The sequence below is a fragment of the Zonotrichia albicollis genome, chromosome 3, assembly GCF_047830755.1.
Source record: "Zonotrichia albicollis isolate bZonAlb1 chromosome 3, bZonAlb1.hap1, whole genome shotgun sequence".
In the NCBI taxonomy this organism is placed as follows: domain Eukaryota; kingdom Metazoa; phylum Chordata; class Aves; order Passeriformes; family Passerellidae; genus Zonotrichia; species Zonotrichia albicollis.
The window spans coordinates 10,392,648-10,412,329 of record NC_133821.1 but is presented as its reverse complement, the minus strand read 5'-3'; the positions used below and the strand labels follow the sequence as shown (position 1 = coordinate 10,412,329).

Here is a 19,682-nt window from a genome sequence, read left to right as displayed (position 1 = left end):
AATTACTTTATTATGGACCATAAAGAAAAATGATTGTGTACAGGAACACACAGTCTGTTATTTTCTATTTAGAATGTTTATACTTTTTTTACACTTTATTTGGCATGTCAACATTAAACCTGAGAATAAAATAACTTCACTTTCTAAAAATTTATTGCAGGTAGGAGCTTTTGGGGAAGTATTACAAAGTATTAGTGGTTTTGGAATATTTTTTTTAAATTTACAGATGATGTGAGGACTCTGAACAGCCCTCCCATAATGCATTTCCTGTACAGACCAGTAATAAATATGTAATTTAAAATAAAATGTTAATTGAACTCTCTTATTTAGCTTTTTATTTGCATTCATAAATGGCAAATCCTGAGGTTACACGACAAGTACCAGCAATGAACAATAACAGAAAATGATGAGGTCACTGCCAATGAGGGCGTTTCACACACTCTATGTGATGTCAGGGACCAAAATGATATTTTCTCTCTCACAATAAAGAGATAAAAGTGATAACATTGAACTTCTGGAAGTCAACCAAAGTAGGATCATTTCCAGGGCCTGCTGTACTTCTGGTACAGGAGATAACATGCTCTGGGACTTCATAAACATTCATGGAAAAACATTTCTTAACAAAATGACAAATCAGCAGTTAAGAAACAACAGACAATTCCCATAAACCTAAACCTGAATCAAGCTACTTAAAAGCAACAGAAATATGACTTTTACATTTTATTTCACTGCCACCTTAAGAACCTACCACATTAAATATTTAAGAAAAAACTCCCTGAAAAGACACCAGCAAAAGCATCCAACTACACAAAAAGCAGACTAAACCCTGAAGAAATATTCTTTATCTAGACGTAAGTCTTAGAAGTCAACCTGTATTTTTTCATTATTTGCACTGATTCTGAATGTGAATTCCTGCCCAAGTCCCCGCTCACCTTTGCAGTGAAGATGGCCTGCCTGGCCTCTGGGATCATGTAGAGCTGCTGGATGGTGGAGGCCAGGTAACACGTGGCTCCAAGGTTGGTCAGGCCCACAAACCTGCACTCAGCACGGACGTCGTCGTGGGGCCAGTAATCCCACTTGTAAGGGGCATGGGAGGCTGTGGGGCAGCAAGCACACAGGCAGGACAGCAGTCACTTCAGAGGCAACTTGCAAAAATCCAATGAGAAGTCTGAATAACATGTCACTGGTTATGCCCTGTACACTGTGGTGTGGTGAGGTCCTCAGGGGGGACGAGGTGAGAGATGAGAATCTGACTCCAAGTTCTCAGAAGGCTGATATATTATATTACATTATACTATATTATATTATATTACATTATATTATACTATATTATATTATATTAGCCATAGGACATGAAAGAACACAAGCTCACACCACTGCTCTCAAGGTGAAGAAAAAAGGGAAGTTTATTTTCTGACTCTAACATTTATAGTTTTCCAAGAGTGACAGTGGATTGGAGGGTGACAGTGCCACCTCTCCAATGACACTGGACAAACCAACAGTCCATCAACTTTCTCCTTTTCCATAAAGGAATGCAAAACAATGAGTTATTTACAGAAAGTGTGCGAGAAAGTTCACTACAAGAATGTCAACATCAGAAGGCTTCAAAAAATCTTAAAAAACCAAAGTGATTATATTATATTATATTATATTATATTATATTATATTATATTATATTATATTATATTATATTATATTACATTACAAGAGATGCGATACTAAAACTATGCTATACTACAGAAAGAGAAAGGATACATCAAAAGTCTAGAAAATAATTGTAATGAAAGCTCATGACTGACTCCTCAGAGTCTGACACAGCTGATGGGGATTGGTCATGAATTAAAAGCAATTCACCAATGGAACCAATCAAAGATAAAGCTGTTGGTAAATGACCTCCAGACCACATTCCCAAACAATCAGCTAACTATTATTTTCATTCTTTTCTGAGGCTTCTCAGCTTCCCAGGAGAAGAAATCCTGGCAAAGGGATTTTTCAGAAAATATCATGGTGACAGTACGTTTACAGGCAGGAGCCAGACTGTGCCTGATTTTAGGAAAATGGATTCAATATTCCTGAGGCAATCTTTAAAATCTTTGGATAGAGAGCAAACATCCTGCAACATCCCTCTGGGCTGCAAGGGGCTCTCTGTGCTCTCCAAATGTCAAGTGAATCAGACTGAAAAAGCCATTTTCTTTTTCTTCCAAGCTTTCTATTCTCTGAATTCCACAGCAGATGTAGAGATGGTTTCTTACACAGGGAGGCACCAGACAAGTTTGGCAGGGCTGAGTGACTCTTTCATGAGCCTTGTTCTGACATGGCTGCCAAGAAATCAGCAGAATGGCAAAGTTCTCCTCTCTGCCAGTCAGGAAGGTGGTAACCAGCTTAGACAATCCTCCTTGGTATCCAGTGAGTTGGACACAAAGCCCTGCATGAATCCAGCTTTGCTATTCATCCCCAAAGATGGCATTCTCTGAAAGATTATTACTGTCCCACCAATAATTCAGACCTCTGCTGAAGTGTATGTTCAGGTGAAGAGGAAACGAACCCCCAAAAATAGTCTGGATTTATTTTACAATCCATAAAAGCTAAGTGGGGTTCAAGACTTAAAGTTTAAATCCTCAATTATTCTGTCACAGATGAAAGACTCATTAGGGATTCTTCTCAATCCACAGCATCAGACAGAAATTCAGGAAATATCTGGCATCCTCACATCTTCAGAGACCAGACGCTCAAGACTTTCTGTTGCACAACAAATAATAGTTGTAATCTTCATTCTGGCACTGGCACCACAACAACCATTAGCCCTGAAGCTCCAAGGAGGGAAGAAAAGAGCTTTAATTCTCCTGTTTCAGCAAACCTCAGTGCTGTGACCTCAGGTTACCTGGGCTGCTCAGCCAGTTGAAACAAAGCTCCCCTGCACACTTCACCTCCTAAAGGAGGTCATGAGCCTGGCAGAATAACCCAAAATTCCCTCCCTTACCTGCAATCCCTCAGTGACAGCATCCCAACTCAGCCTTTGTGATGGGAGGGTTCAGCATCCCTGCCTGCCTGGAGCTCATCAAGCTCTAATTGCAAAGCAATCACTGACTGCTCTGTACTCCACAGAGCAGCTGGGAGCATCTTCCACCTCCTTCCATCTGACAGAGAGCATTCAGCAATCTGACAAGGACTTTCTCAGGGTGACCTTGTGTTCCCCAGCCTGGGATTTTTTAAGTGACTGACTTCATTTGTGTAATAAAATTTTTCCTTCTCCATATGGATCTTAACTAGAAAGGCAAATCTGAGGCTCCTTGATGTCTGTCTTCTTTATTCCTCACTGTTGTTATAGAAACCAGATTTTTCTGAGGAAGAGAAGGGGAAACTTGAAACCAAACTTGCCATGTTCACATTCTATTTTAAGCAAACTAAAGCTGAATTTTTTCCTCTCAGAATGACCATGCATTTCTTTATATTCCACCTTGTGAGGATGCTCCTGCTCCATGGGCAACACCAGACATGATCTGTAACTTGCTGGGAAGTGAGGCACCTACACTCTTTGAACTGAGGGGTCTTATCAGTCTTTAAAGAAGCAAAAGTCCAAAATACTGCAAGAAATTTTATCAACAACTGAAGATACCTAAATCCACTCTTCAGTGAGATCATCCTGAATGAACTGGGAGCCCTCCCTGCCAAGAAAACACATTTAAAACCAAAGCTAGGATGGAAATTTCTACTGTTTCCCTTAATGTTTCTCCTAAGGAGGATGGAGGGATAGGCCTAAGACTAAGATTTTTGAAGACCAGTAAGATTACAGATACAACAAAATGGAAAAGCCCAGTTTCAATAATCTTTGGATCACAACAAGGGAATAACAAGCCCTTAAACAAATGAGGTTTCACAAGTCCTGTGCTGGGTGCACATCACAGAGACAACAGCACTGTGGCAGTTGCAATAAAATTAACATTCATGCAAGTGAGAAATGCTGGATATGGAGCAGGAGCACAGAGCAGATGGCTCTGGAGAACTTGGGATGAGCAAACAATCTAGGAAAGAGTGTTTGGAAGAAAGTAACAACTGTGCTAAATGTTACAGAGGAATTACTGAGACTTGGAGTGAGGAACACACTGGTTGTTAAAACAAATGATTGCACCTGGAGAGATAGAGACACTCTCAGCAGCAGATAATGTGCTCATAGCAAACCTAAATATCCAATATTTTCATAAAAAATATTCCTCATAATATTTCTTCTGAGCACAGGAGACCTTGGAAGGCCCCAGGCATGAGAGAATAGAACACAAAGCATTATTACGATCAGATTTCTCTTTTGCTTGCTGAATTGTAAGGCACTAAAATAAATTCCACACATTATAATAAATTACAGAACCTCAGGTTAGAGAAATTTTAACTGGGCATGTGAAAGGAAATCTAGCTAAAGCTAAAAATGCATAATGAGGATTTGCAAACCAAAGATGAAATATTAACTAGCTGAAATGTTGCTGATTTCCATATTATACATAGGAATTGTGGCTCCAAAAGGCAGGAGGCATGGAAGCCAAGAGGCACAGCAAAACTGCTTGATGCAGATAGCTGGGTACAGACTGAAGTCAACTGCAATGACACCAGAGGCTCTGAAAACACCACAGGGCTGCTCAGAACTCCAATTCCTCCATGTGGTTTCTACAGTTTGGTTTATGTATAAATATCCCATGGTTCGGGAAATTAAAATCCAGCAAAAGAGGGTGAAACATGTAAAATCCAGTGTTACCTGTGTGTACCTGTCATTTGACAGGACCACACGCTCTAAATAATAATATTTAGGAACAGGTGATATGGAAATGATGATGGGATTTCCCTGGTAGGTGAGCAAAAGATGCCAACACTTGTGTGCCACTGCTCCAGGGGACAGGGGATAAAAGCAGAGCTGTGAATGAATTCCCAGAGCAGGGTTAGTGGCCACAAACTCTCCAGGGGTTCTTACACTGCATGTGCTGTGCCATGACCCAGTTGTGCAGCAGCCTGTAGTTCTCCACTGAGCCTTTCACCATTTCCACCAGCAAGTCATAGGCAGCAGCCCTGGAGGAGTGGGACTTGCACTTGGGCTGCTGCCTGTCCTTCAGGCTGGGCAGCAAGAACAGCAGGTTGAAGATGTCCCTCAGAAACTCCTGAAAAACATGAAATTGGCACATTGAGCAGCCTGAATGTATTCTAAAAACATGAACCTATATCAACAATTTTCTAGGAAATTCTGTAGACTTTCTGGACCTCTATCATGCAGAACTTTCTGACCTAAATACAAGTTCTGAATCACAAATTTCAACAATTTATAAAGTTCACTGTAACCACATTATAGTCTAAAGAGGAACATACCAGTTGGAAAAGAACCCCAAAATATGATTGGTTTTATGATTAATAACCTGACAAACCAGACATGGATTTTCAGTAGCTTTTAGGATTAGTTTCTCAAGCTTTTCTTAGCTTTCCATACATCCAAGCTACATAAACCTGACCTTTGCATTCCTCTGTTTTAATTTCCACATCCTCCTCCTCACTGCATTCTGTGAATTGAATTTTTACTCTCATTTAATCTGCAAGCTCTCCCTAAGTTAAATACACTTATCCAGCAGAACAACAGAGGCAGTCTGTTCAAATGCTGCCAGCAATGTCACATTTGGACAATCGAATTACCTTCAGGGCTGTTTTATAACAACAGAATAAACACTCAAGATATAAACAACATCATTAAACACCAGGGCCTACTCTTCAGCTGAAAAGCCCAATAATAAGTTCTGTAGAGCCTACAGAAAAAGAATCAATCTAAAACTGTTTTTACACACAATTTGCCTTTTTTTAATGCTAACGCAGTTCTCAAAGATAAAATAAATAGTTTTAATATAAACAAATAGGTTTAATATAAATAAACAGTATAAATATAAATAAATAGGTTTACTATAAATAAATAGTATTAATATAAATAAATCGTTTTAATATAAATAAACAGTATTAATATAAATAAATCATTTTAATATAAAGAAAGTAGGTTTTTTTAGCAAACTTCCCCTGCTTCACCACTTTTGCACCTTACAGGTGGAATGCAATAATCTCGTAACAGATCTCTTCCACTGCACAGGTGTGGAGTTTAAACTGTTACTTTTAGATCAGATTGCCCAGGATCTGGTCAAAATCAGCTGTTGTTAAGGACTTAAGCCAGTTAATGCTGATCAATAGTAAAAACATTTAAAGACAAGAAATGAAAATCAATAAAAGTTCAGGGATGGAAGAATGCTATTCTGGAATTACACAGAAAGGGAAGGAACTGTGTGAGCTGCTTGTCACTAAAGGAATATGTGTGGGCTTGTCCATCATCCTAAGGCCAGAAAAGGACAAAGTTTAATCCACTGATCCCTGCAATCAAAATGTGGTGCAAAAGGCCCAGTTCTGATGTCCCAGGGGTGCTGCAGTGTTGGAATTTATAAAGTTAGAGGGTTTTTAGGAAATGGTTAAAAAAGAGTATGTAGGTTTCAGGTTGAGGCTGAAGTTCTGTTGCAGTAAAAAAGTTTTTCAAGCAAGCAGAAAAGTTTCTTAAGCAGTAGACATGACAACAATAAGACTCTGTAGATTTAGATTTAAGATGGCAATAAGTTTATTTAATGTATAACTTTAGAAGATTACTATGAATAGAGTTCTGTTCTTTGTTTTTTATGAAATAGTCTTTGTTTTAACTACTATTACGTATGTTTTATAAGGTTAGATAGAAAGTTTGTCATTATGTCTTGTTTTTGTCTGATTGGCTGAAATCTAAACTGAAATGATTTTATGTCATTCTGTATTACTCTACTTTCTGCGACATTTCCCTGTAGACTAGTGAATTGTTAGCATGCTTTTTCTATAGTAACAATATTTTGAGACTGATGTGTCAGCAATAAAAAAAGGCTTTTCTCTAGAAGGCTTTTCTCTGGTCTAGATTTGTCTAGTGTTGTCTATATTTAGATTTTTTGCCGCAGTAAGTTTTTCTCTTAAGACGTAGGTTCTTGACATCATTAGACTTATAACTACTCTGTTACTCTGATATTTGGTGCCCCGTGTGAGGATACCCCCGTTTGAGGACATAGGATAGAAGAAAAAAGAAAAATCATAGATTTCCCGGCCGCTAGAGATTCAAGTGTTAATCAAGAAGACGCTGTATCATCTCTCCCGCCGAAGCCAAAGAATTTGTAACTAACTTTTATCAACAACTTTTAGTGTTGTCCATATTTAGACTTTTTGCTGCAGCAAGTAAGTTCCTCTCTTAAGACGTAGGTTCCTGACATCATTAGACCTATAACTACCCTGTTACCCCGATACTGCAGTGCCCTGCTCACCTGGCCCTCCCGGGAGAATTTGAAAGGAGGTTTGTGCTTGATGACGCTGGTGGCGAGGCGCAGCAGCCCTGTGAGCCCATCGTCCTCGATGTTCCCATCCTGGTGGTCCAGGATCTCCCTGCTGAGATGCACACACAGGACAGAAGGAATGTCACACACGTGTTTTATGAAAAATCCTCTTTTCTCCTGAGAAGCTGAGAGGCCTCAGGAACAAAACGTAAACATTGATTATCTGCTGCTGTGGGATGCAACAGGTGCATCTGGGATTGGTGTCATGTGGTTGTTTCTAATGATTGGCCAATCACAGTCCAGCTGTCTGGACTGTCTGGTCAGTCACAAGCCTTTGTTATCATTTTCTATTCTTAGCCAGCCTTCTGATGAAATCCTTTCTTCTTTTAGTACAGTGTTAACATAATATATATTATAAAATAATAAATCAGCCTTCTGAAACATGGAGTCAGATCCTTGTCTCTTCCCTCATCCTAAGACCCCTGGAACACCACCACAAGAAGGAATGTCACAGCTTTGCCCCACTGACAATGCACCAGTGCACGCTGCAAACAATGGCTTATAAAGGGGAGGACACAATCTTCAATTCATCAGGAGAAACGGGGGTGGAACACACGGTGGGGAATGCAAGGTGTATAAACCAATGAAGGATTTCAATGGAGGAGAACAGCTTGGCATAGGAAGGGTTAACAACTGGATGGGTGTTGGAATCTTCAGCTTGTCAAAGTGCCCCCCAGAAAAGCTGAAAGTGTCTTTTCCCAGTCTGGTGCTTGGAGAAGGAGTCAGGGCTCCTCAGTTCTCAGTCTCAGAGTTGTTTATTGTTTCTTATCTATAAAAAATTTTCTCCTGCCCTACCCAGGTCTGTCCAGCAGGACAGTTCCAGGCACTCTGCCTGCTCCTGGGGTGGTGTTATCTCTTTATACTAAAAACTACCTGTACAATGTTTACAATTACTTTTCAACACCCATAACCCATGTTAGACAGTGAGCTTCTATTCTAAACCAATCCAAAAGTGCCAACATCACAGCAGAAGATGAAGGCCAAGAAGAAGAAGGATAAAGGCTGGACATGCCCAGTTCCCTCCATCTTGCCCCCTGAACCCCCATACCAAAACCCTAAAATCTACTTTTCCACCCTGTGATAACCTCATTATTACTCTGCCTAAACTGTCGTGGCTTGCTGATCCTCATCTAAGGCTGGTAATTTTCTCCACGGGTCATAATCCAACCCACAGGTGTTTTGGGCTCTGAGCCCCTGGCAGGGTCCTGGCCAGCCAGAGGGATGTGCTGGGCTCCCACACATGGGGGGAAGGAAGGGGGTTTGAAACTTGGCAAGGAGTAGCTGAGTAACAAACAGATAAACCACACCTGGCTCAACTAAATAATAAAGGCGGGAGTGTGTCACTCTAAAAACAGGGGGAGAAAAACACAGAGACTACAAAACCACCAATCAAACTAAAAACCACACTACAGCACAAGGGACCTGCTGGGGGCAAGGCTCACCTCCTAATGCAGTCAGCGAGGTGTCTGGCCAGAGCATCCAGATCAAGCAGGGTTGTCTGATTGAAAAGAAAGAAAATGGAACAAAAATGGGAAAGAATTATGGACTTCTTTTGGAGGAAATGTTATTACTGCACACAGAAAAACAGAAATAATTAAAACTCATTTTCAGGCATGCTCTAAGGTAAGTTTTCTGATTTATGCTAAGTGTCTGTTAACTGAATTTAACTCTTTCAGCTTTAATCAAACACTTGATTAGCTCCTCCTTGGAACACACTGGAATTATCAACAGTGTAATTATCACAGATAATTACACTATTCCCATGTCTGTGACCTTCAATCAAGCTCACCTTGTGTGTTAGAACAACTCCCCTTTCTTGACCCCACAGAGTCACTACCTGAAACTTCCAAGAGCTACTAAATACACATCAGAGTAAACTGGGAGATGGAAAACACCCAAAAGCTGCTCAAAATCCACCAGATGTTTAAAACAAATGTCTGAAGACAAAAATGAAAAGCAATAGACATTGGTATGAATGCAAGGCAGACCTACCTGACTTGCATCTTTGACATGGATGTTATCAATCAGTTTGCACAGCAGCCAGAAATACTCCTTACAACCAGGTCTCAGCACAGCTTCCTCCTCATAATCCTCTATCTGTGGAAAGAAATTGCTTTTGTTCTGAAGGAGAACACAAAATAACTGCATTAAAATAGCACAGTGAAGCCAGTAACTGTGTTACAAGAGAATGACTTCCTTCAAGCCTCTAAGGTAAGTATAAGAACAATGTATTTTACAATGGTAACAGTGTATGCTCTGTTTTGCTTCTGCAATATTTATTAATTTTCTTGAAAAACTGGATGATCTGCCAGACCTGTAAAAGATTTGTAAAATAGTGTGGAGTTCATCCCACCCACTGCAAATCACAAAATCTATGATTTGACTGGACAAAACATGAAAAACCTGGGCTGATTTCAATTAGTAAATATATCTCTAATTTTAAACTCTTACAAAACAAATAAATATTGCAAGATCTTCTGTAGCCTGTTTTAATTTAACTCTTTTAAAAATATCTGTGTACGTGGACATGGAAATTTAAAAACAAGAGCACTTTCCAAAAGCTGTCCTGCATTTCTCCAGGCACAGCCAAACTGTGAATTACTGCAGTGTCACAGTTTAACCATTCTGGGGAAGTTTCTGGAAACATCTAAGCCAGAAGCCTTCATATCTCCATGCATCTGAAACAGTGTGTCAGACACAACAATAAAGTGCTACCATGTTTAGTTTTTATATTTTTATATTATAAAATATATAATATTATATATTATATGGTTGAGGACTTACATCCTTAACAATATATATTATATTAAATTATATATTATATTGTTAAGGACTTAAATCCTTAACAATATACACTATATGAAATTTTATATGACATCATATTAAAGCTTACATTATATTAAATATTATATTAAATATTATTTCAACTATTACATTAAATTATATTATATCACATCATATTATATTATATTATATTAACGCTGCTTAATATAATATAGATATAATATTCGATTATTACATATTATATTTAACTATATATATAACTATATATAATATTTTATATATTATAATTTTATACTTTACTTTTTTCATATTATTTTTGATTTTTTTTACTTTTTGTACTAATTTTAAGTTTTTTATATTTTACATGAATTTTAAGTTTATCTTTGAGAATGCCTTGTGAGTTTTTAAATTCTTACCCTAATTGGTTTCAGAGCTTGAGCATCAGGGAGGAATTTCAGCAAGGTTGATGCAGCCAGCAGCAGAAAGGAGCGATTGATGGAGTCTCCCCCATCCAGGCCAGAGAGAGACAATTTGTACAAACCATTGCAGGACTCGTGGCGAACTGCAGTCTAGGAAAAACAATGAATTTAACATGATTGCACACATTCTTTGGAAGATATTTTCTTTTGTATGTTTTTCTTTCATAGGTACATAAATTCCTCTCATAATATCGAAGAGGTTATCAGGGTTGAATGTGTTTTTCTCAAACAGGGATTACAAATAAGGTGCATTTAAACTGCTTACAGAAAAATGCAAATTATACTATTCTAATTAAAAAGATGATTTGTTGTCCCCTGTGTCTTGAGTTATGTATTTTCCATGGGAATGATTACAGTGACTAGAATAGAAAATATCACATCAGGCAAATAAAGGAAATCTATGTGAATCCTGAATTTACCCTTACTCTTTCATAACTACTAATTAATTTAATTTCACTACAAAAACTATTTTCTTCTTCATTTTATTAATGAAAATATCCACAGTGTAATCAAGCTTTGGAAGTTTGCACTCTCTCATTTCCAGGGATTTTAAATCAAGCCAGCCTGCAAGCTTTTTCTGTGCTTGAGTAATAAAACAAGAGATAGGAATTATCACATCATGTCCACCTTGCACCTTTAAGCAATCACCAATAAACACAAAAAAATTCTACTGTGAATATAACTGATGCAATTTTTAAGCTGTTATTCCATTTAAGCCTATAGACCTATCTTCAGTCTAGATTTAGTATAAAATTACTCTAGCTTTAGTCAAAATTTGGTCTAGCTTTAGTAAAAAGATTGCGTAAAGCTAGCCCAATCTTTGGTCATGACAAAGATCTTGGTATCAATTCTCATTCACCTCATTTTGTGATTCTAAGTATAAAAAATAAACAGCAAAAAAAAAAATCTAATAATGTGAAAAACATAATGGGGAAGTACATTTCAGCTAATTCAAGTCAGGTGGCACCACCCAGAAATTTCAACAAATTACCCAGAAATTTTAACAAATGGCAGTGAAAAAATGTCCTTCCAACAGAAGCCAAGGAGAAAGGTGAGGGTTTATAACCTGGTTTGTGACTGAACACAGAGGTGCCACCTTCCAGTGATCACTTCTCACCCAGCACTGCAAGGAACTGGAGCAGGTCCTGCCACGTGGAGCAGGAAACCACAAGCCTTGGATTGAATGGCAAGCCAAAGGTAACGACACTAATTAGGAATGCAGCAAGGCCCCCATTGCCATACCTCTGGAATAAGCAGGGTGAGTTTCTTGAGCCAGTCTTGCAAATGGTCACTGTCAGCCAGGCTGGATTTCACCAAGGAGCAGCAGTGAGCCCAGCTCACCAAGAGCCACATGGAATAGTGAGTGACTGTGGGAATAGAGAAACCCCACATGGAACAGTGAGTGACTGCAGGAACAGAGAAACCCCACATGGAACAGTGAGTGACTGCAGGAACAGAGAAACCCCACATGGAACAGTGAGTGACTGCAGGAATAGAGAAACCCCACATGGAACAGTGAGTGACTGCAGGAGACAAACCCCACATGGAATAGTGAGTGACTGCAGGAATACACAAACCCCACATGGAACAGTGAGTGACTGCAGGAACAGAGAAACCCCACATGGAACAGTGAGTGACTGCAGGAATACACAAACCCCACATGGAACAGTGAGTGACTGCAGGAGGAGACAAACCCCACATGGAATAGCGAGTGACTGCAGGAGGAGACAAACCCCACTGTAAACCACGCCTGTCTAGAGTCACACATACACCTAACAAACCTGTTGGCTCCTTAAACCTGACCTCCAGCACTTATTTCCTTCCTAGCTGTGCACTACACACCATTTATCAAGGTAACTCCAGCTCCCAAATGTGAGCTTCAGCAGGAGAACAGACTGGCTGCAGCTCTTCAGGTATTCCAGAGTACAGCTCTTACTCACAGCTCCTTAAGGTTTCCTGTTTCATGGACATCCCTCTCATGATCCCACACTGCTGCCACTGCCATCACGTGACCAAAGCAGGCAGCCAAATTCAGAGCTGCCCCTGAAGGCTGAGCACAGCGACAGAATTGCAGCCTTTGATTCTGGCTCTGACTTATCCCACCTGCCCGTTTTAAAGGGTGTAAGCACAGCAAGGGCTTCCTGGGCAGAAGGGCTGCACAGCCCAAAATTACATTTATTTCAGTAACTGGCAAGACAAAATCTCTCTTGGCACTAAGGATACAAAAAACCTCAGAGTTTTACCAACATGCTAATTAAATACTGACCACTGTACTAATGATGACCATCCAATTAGATCAAAATTACCAGTGAGGGGCACAGTCCTTTCCTAAGTCTCTGCTTCTTGAGCTGTGAGCTGGTGCTTTGTAGCACATTTTCACATTTACTTCCTGTTTTGTACTAATTTCTGTGGCCATGTTTGTGTTGCCCCAAACAAAAGTTTCATTGCAATCACCTTGCAGCCCCCAAGGAACTTTGGAAATTCTTAGGTAAAGCCTTTGTAATGAAATTAGAATGAGAATTTTGCAGTGCTTCAGACTCCATCCAGTGCCACCTTTCCTCTGTACTAAGAGCAGCATGCTGTCCAGGACTACACTTTCAAATACTCCATTTTTGTAGGAATTATCAACAGAGAAACCATTCTTCATCTTTCATTATTTAGGAGAGAGACTGCCAGCAGCAGGAGCCCAAGCACAGGCCTATCAAATGAATGGCAGCAATTTCTGGGGCCAGTATCTACTGGGATTTATTCCCAGTAAACAAGGCCTGAACACTCAATTACAGATGTGTCCAGGGGTGTCCAGAACAGCTTTTTATGGAATAGGACCCCACCTGTCTTGCCAATGAAGCTTTTCCTCATGGCAGAATAAAGCTGCTCCTGGAATAAGGTCTAAACTTAACTTTTCAGGTGCAACCAGAGTTTATTCCTAGTATCTCCCTCATCTTCTACTTAACTTCCACCTGAATTTCTTATTTTCTTCTTTGCAAGGTGTTACATTTCCAAAGGATCCTGCCTGCATACCTCTGCCATTAGTTATTAATGCAGGATAAAGTTCTGTATGGGACTTGTCTCAATTTGCTGTTCTCCTCATTGATGAAATCTGAGCTGAAAAGTCTCGCATGGAATTTCTGCCACAAGCCCACCAAGAAATGTTCTGGCAAGAGGGAACAGCTGAAAACCTCACTGAGCAGAAGATGCTTCTAACCACTGCCCCAGCTTCACTCCCAAAATAAAACTGAATTTCCCCTTTCCTGGTCTTAGATAAAGTTTGGGGATGAGGGGTGGGAACAGGAATGGGGGGAAATCCAGATGGGAATTAGCCTGGAAAGAGGATTGGGAAAATCTCAGTGAGATTTCAGCCAGAAAACAGGAGCAGGAAAAACCCAGGCAGGAATTCTCTGGGAAGCTTAATCAGGGAAAAACCCGGACAGGATTTCACCTGGAACTGGGACTGAAGGAAAACTGGACTGGATTTCACCTGGAATTAGGACTGAAGGAAAACCAGAACAGATTTCTCACAGAATTAGGACAGGAGGAAAACTGGACCCGATTTTTCAGGGAATTAGGACTGAAGGAAAATTGGGAATGAATTGGGACTGAAGGAAAACCAGCCTGGATTTCACCTGGAATTGGGACTGAAGGAAAACTGGACTGGATTTCTCCTGGGAAGTGGCTCAGGGAAAAACCTGGACCGGATTTCACAGAAAATCCAGATGGAGAAAGCATGGAGTGGATTTCCCCTGGAAAGTGGATCAGGGAATAACCAGGACCAGATTTCACCCTGAACCCAGACTGGGGAAAAAGCTCGAACTGGATTTCACTCAGAAACCAAGGGTATTTCCTTGGAGTAAAACGATTTTCCAGCTTTCTAACAGTGGAATAAACCCAAATAATAAATTATCATCAATTTGCCATCCCTGTGATTAGCTCCTGACCCAGCTGTTTTGCAGCACTGACCTTCATGCCTTGACCTGTGATCAGACTGAGCCTTCAACACCCTGATGGGAAGAAGAGAAAATCATTTGAATTTTATCACACAGCACATAACAGATTTCAGAAATACAAGTACACACAAGGCACAACACAGTTACTCTTAAGTAACCACTTGGAAAATCTTAATTCATCTTAAAAGGATTCATTGCTTGCAGTATTCAAAATTAGCAACAATAATAAAACTATGAAAACCTTCAAGTCACCCCCATAAAGCTTTACTGACTACAAGATTAAAAGCCAAGGAGAAGTACCCACAGCCCCTTCTTTATTTTATCCAAAACAGAGGTGTCAGAGCTAAGAACTGACTCATACTGAATAAATCTAGTTTTCTTCATAAAGGAACCACACTCTGAATAAACATTTTCAAACTTTAAATGTTTCTATTTATTTACTTCCATTGTTATTAATTACAATAAAAGGTTATGAAACCAAAAATATAGCATATATCCTTCAAAAATTTTCCTGCAACTCAACTAGAGCCCAAGTTAAGTACACCTGCAGACTGGAAATGTTCTGAATGCCCTTAACAATCTTTTAAAAATATGGTAAAACAACTATCCATCACTTGGAATCAACTCTACAAAAACCTGCCCTCCCCAGCACCAGTCTGCTTGCCACAATGCAGCCTTACACAGAATTGCTTTTCTCAGGACAAAAAGGCAACAGGACCAAATATATGTCAGATTTTGCCTTCAGTATCAACAGGATGAGAAAAATAAGTCAAAAGTGACAGACAACTAAGCAACATGAAAATGAATTTATTTTGATTTCTCCTTTACTCTACCTTGAAATTAAAAATGCTCTGGAGAAAACAAAGAAGGGATTTTGGTGTCACTGACATATTTTATGAAAAATCCTTTTGCTAGGATTTTTCTCCTGAGAAGCCTCAGAAATGAAATGCAAACAATGATTATCTGCTGCTGTGGGATGCAACAGGTGCATCTGTGATTGGTCCCATGTGGTTGTTTTTAATTAATGACCAATCACAGTCAGCTCAGACTCTCTGAGAGTCACAAGATTTTATCATCATTCCTTTCTATTCCTTTCAAGCCTTCTGATGAAATCCTTTCTTCCATTCTTTAGTATAGTTTTAATACATAATTTTCTTTTAATATAATATATATCATAAAATAATAAATCAGCCTCCTGAAACATGGAGTCAGGATTCTCATCCCTTCCCTGGTCCTGGCACCCCTGAGAACACCAGCACATCTGGTGACCCCGAGTGAGGAACATTGCCACATTTTGGCATGAGAATTTGTGCCATTTATGATTTATACACCCATGCCTTACACCCTGAGCACAGAGCTCTCAGGAGGTGAGTAGGAAAAGCGAGTTCCAGCCTCTGGAGCTCAGTGTGGATGTGGCTGGCAGAGGGAGCACGGCTGGGAGAGCCCCGGGGCGGGTCCTGCAGGAAAGCAGCCATGGAAATGAGCACACTCATCAGCTTTATCACAAAAATAAGAAGATTTGTACCTAGGTGCCAAGTTGTCATATGTATAAGCAACTGACATAAGTCGCTGAATCAAACTGGTTCCCTGGACAAGTACAAGAAACACCTTTAAAAATTGAAGTCAAAAGAAAAAAAAAAAAAAAAAACAAGTTAATATAACAACAAGCTTTTTGATCTGTTTTTTAATTATACACACTGTGTGAATCTAAATAAACCCACCTGTGCAGAGGAGGAAGGGCCAAAGGCAAACCACAGCATCTTCACAGTTAATAATTTACTGGCTTTATTAAAGCAGAGCTAAAATCCCATGTTTCACTGACTAGGGCTAGATGCTAAAATTTCATTCTCTAAAGAAGACAATTCAACTGAATAGGAAAATCAGCCATTTATTCAATCCTTTTAGTAAAAACATGGTATTTTTTTAAAGCATAAACTACTCACAGCCTTTTAAAAACCTTATTTTTGAGGAGACAGGGCTGAGGATGAGGTTGGACACTTAAATTTTGCCAACCTCTGTAATCAACACATTTTACTGACTAACCACTCTCTTAAAATATTCATCTTTAGCCAACCTGACAGACTACACAGAATTTTAAAATCCAAGTGTGAAGAAAATCTTAAAATACTTAAATATCAAATCAAGAATACTTATCCATTGACAACTAAAAATTTAAAATCAGTTAGAGAAAGCAACAGCAGCATTTACATGTTCAAAAATTTAATACATGTGCTAAGTTCCCTGTATGACAGCAGCCCTGGTGATTTAGGGATTTATCAAAAAAGGCTGATATTTATAGACTAGTGAAGGTCTTTCCAGGTATAACAAAGGGGAAGTTTGGCTCCAGCTCAGAGTTCAGACCTGCACTTTTTGGCAGTCACAGCTGGTCCTGTGCCCAAGAAAGTCAATTTACAGTGAATGTTTCCCTGATGCCAAAATATCCCCTGTGCTCAGGCTGCTCTAGGAAATCAGCCTGCAGGAATGTGGCAGGAAGGTTCACAGCTGCAGGTAAGATCACACTCACCCAGATATCCCTAATAAAGTTATTTCAGTGTTTACTAAAGGAATCCAACGGATTTAGCCAGGACAAGGGCAGCTCATGTTATAAATGCAGGTTAATAATAATAATAATGTGCTACTGTAAAAAAGGACTGATCAATTCAGGAAACAAAATCTAAGAAACAGGGACAAAGCACTGCAATTCTGAATTCCCAATTAATGTGTTCATCAATCACCAAAAACCACCTTTTGGTTGCCAGGTTTAAAACCATGCAAATACTTTTCTAGAGAACAAGCAAGAGATCAATTATATTACTGAGACCAATTAGTACTACTAACTTTTCTCTCCACGATTTTATAACTAAAATAAGGACTTCACATTTACTCTTTTAGCAAAGGAGATGTTTCCTAGAGCTCCCAGAACCTCTGTGTGCCCCCTACCTCAGTCAGCCTGGGGATGTGAAGGCCCTTGACGTGGTCGCTCGTGGTTTTCCTGGACTTGCCCGGCCACGCGCGTTTCCTGTGGCTCTCGGCCACTCCAGACCAGGCAAACACATCGTGGTAAGCCAGGTCCAGGTCTGAGGGGTCCACTGCAAACTGGCAGATCAGCTTCAGCAGGCAGGCAAGACAGTCCAGCTGCCACTGGCAAGGGGAAGGAAAACAAATCTGTCACTGTCTTATTTTCTGGAGAAATTCCCTTGCCCAGGATTCTTCTCCTGGGAAGCTGAGAAGCCTGAGAGAAAAAGGAAAACAATATAATCTCATTTGCTTCTCCTGTGCTTTGCTGCTTTGGAATGTGGTTGGAGATTGTTTATCCAACAGGTGGTTGTTTCATTGAGCTCATGTGAATTGCTTTGACTCAATGACTGTGGTGATGTTCACAGGGGTCCCAGGAGGAGGGAAACAATGAGAATCCTGACTCCATGTTCCAGAAGGCTGATTTATTATTTTATGATATATATTGTATTAGAAGAAAATGATATACTAAAACTATACTAAAAGAAGAAAGGATTTCATCAGAAGGTTTGAAAGGAATAGAAAGGAATGATAACAAAAGCTGTGACTCTCAGAGAGTCCGAGCCAGCTGACTGTGATTGGCCATTAATTAGAAACAACCAACATGCACCAATCACAGATGCACCTGTTGCATTGCACAGCAGCAGATAATATTGGTTTTCTTTCCCTCTGAGGCTTCTCAGGAGAAAAATCCTAGCAAAAGGATTTTTCATTAAATATGTCCATGACAAATGACCAACTGGGACTCTGGAAGGAGTCACAAGTTTTCATTATCATCCTTCACCCTTCTGTCTGTATCCTTTCTGTATTCTTCGGTATAGTTTAGTTTAGTAATCTTTAATATAATAGAATAAAATAATAAATTAGCCTTCTAAAAACATGGAGTCAGATTCATCATTCCTCACTTCACTGGGGAACCCCAGAAATACAAAGAGAAATCTTCAATTATGAGGGATTTACTTTACACATAATTCAATGCCTGCTATGGAAATTGTAACTGAAAGCCTCAGTAAGGTATAAAGGATAAAAAACTAGAAGTAACCTGAATGCAGCTCAAACAAATGACAGAATATTAATGAAAAAGGGAATTATTAGTCATTCTTATAGAACATGTGCATTATTGACAGGTGTCTTTATTGGCAGCACAGCCACTATGCTAATTGTCTCACTGACAGCAAGGGAAAATGGCATCTCTTGGCCTCTTAACAAGGGAAAGACAATTAACAGATTACTGCTTTTAATACAGACTATAATATAATTCTCCAAATAACAACCTTCCTTAAAATAAGCAGATAAAATAACATAAATAAATAAATATTCCGTTCTTGTTTGGCTACTTTTGATTTCTTTAAAGAAGTATGATCTGTTACAGTAACACCAACGTAGTTGCAATCATTCCTGAGGAAGGAACCCAGATTTTTTTCCCCTCTAAGTTTCCATGAGTTTCAATTTTAAGTTCTACAATTTTAAGAATAGACAGCCCTCCCCAAAATCCACACAAAAAGAGGAAGGATGGTTTTAAAACATAAAAAAGCAGAAGTATATGTATACTTGCTTTTTTAAAATTAGCTTTTCCAGGAATATAAAATATTTTAAAAAAAGATGCTACTAGATAGACTCTGGTGGTTTCAATCAGAGAATGGATCTATTTCACAACAGAAAAATAACTGTAACAAAGGCTCAAAGCATTCAAAGTCTTTACAAACACCAGGAATGTTCTTCTGGAGAGAAAAGCAGAGTGAACACCTACCACAGTCCACGATTCCTGCTCCTTAGGCTCCAGGATTCCAGAATTGAAAATTTCCAGTAACTGTTGGAGCCCTCCAGCAGCAACAAACTGTGAGCATATGATGGAATCAATGTGAGAAAAAGCAGATACAGAAACACCACTAAGATCTAAGATCAGTTAAATACCAACCTAAGCTTTATAAATTAATAAATAAATTACAAATTATTCGGCTGGATATTTTATGGAACGAAATGTACATGGCTACCACAAATTTACAAGCCTGATAACACAGAAAAACTTGCAAATGTTATCCCAAAATTTGAGA

At 39.3% G+C, this 19,682-nt stretch overlaps 1 protein-coding gene across 11 annotated transcripts in view; it reads right to left on the bottom strand.

Moving 5' to 3' along the window:
- Nucleotides 1-19,682, bottom strand: part of USP34 (ubiquitin specific peptidase 34) — a 116,827-nt gene that overhangs the window by 31,283 nt on the left and 65,862 nt on the right. For 10 of the 11 annotated variants that reach the window (XM_074536623.1, XM_074536628.1, XM_074536626.1 and 7 more), the window contains exons 33-43: nt 19,379-19,465; nt 17,554-17,754; nt 16,139-16,221; nt 14,627-14,667; nt 11,912-12,036; nt 10,607-10,759; nt 9,399-9,503; nt 8,849-8,904; nt 7,338-7,458; nt 4,958-5,141; nt 933-1,096 (exon numbers count right to left, since the gene is read on the bottom strand). In XM_074536623.1, coding sequence (XP_074392724.1) covers nt 933-1,096; nt 4,958-5,141; nt 7,338-7,458; nt 8,849-8,904; nt 9,399-9,503; nt 10,607-10,759; nt 11,912-12,036; nt 14,627-14,667; nt 16,139-16,221; nt 17,554-17,754; nt 19,379-19,465 — 1,320 coding nt within the window. The remainder of the gene's footprint in view (nt 1-932; nt 1,097-4,957; nt 5,142-7,337; nt 7,459-8,848; nt 8,905-9,398; nt 9,504-10,606; nt 10,760-11,911; nt 12,037-14,626; nt 14,668-16,138; nt 16,222-17,553; nt 17,755-19,378; nt 19,466-19,682) is intronic. The other variant, XM_074536625.1, reaches the window with a different exon arrangement.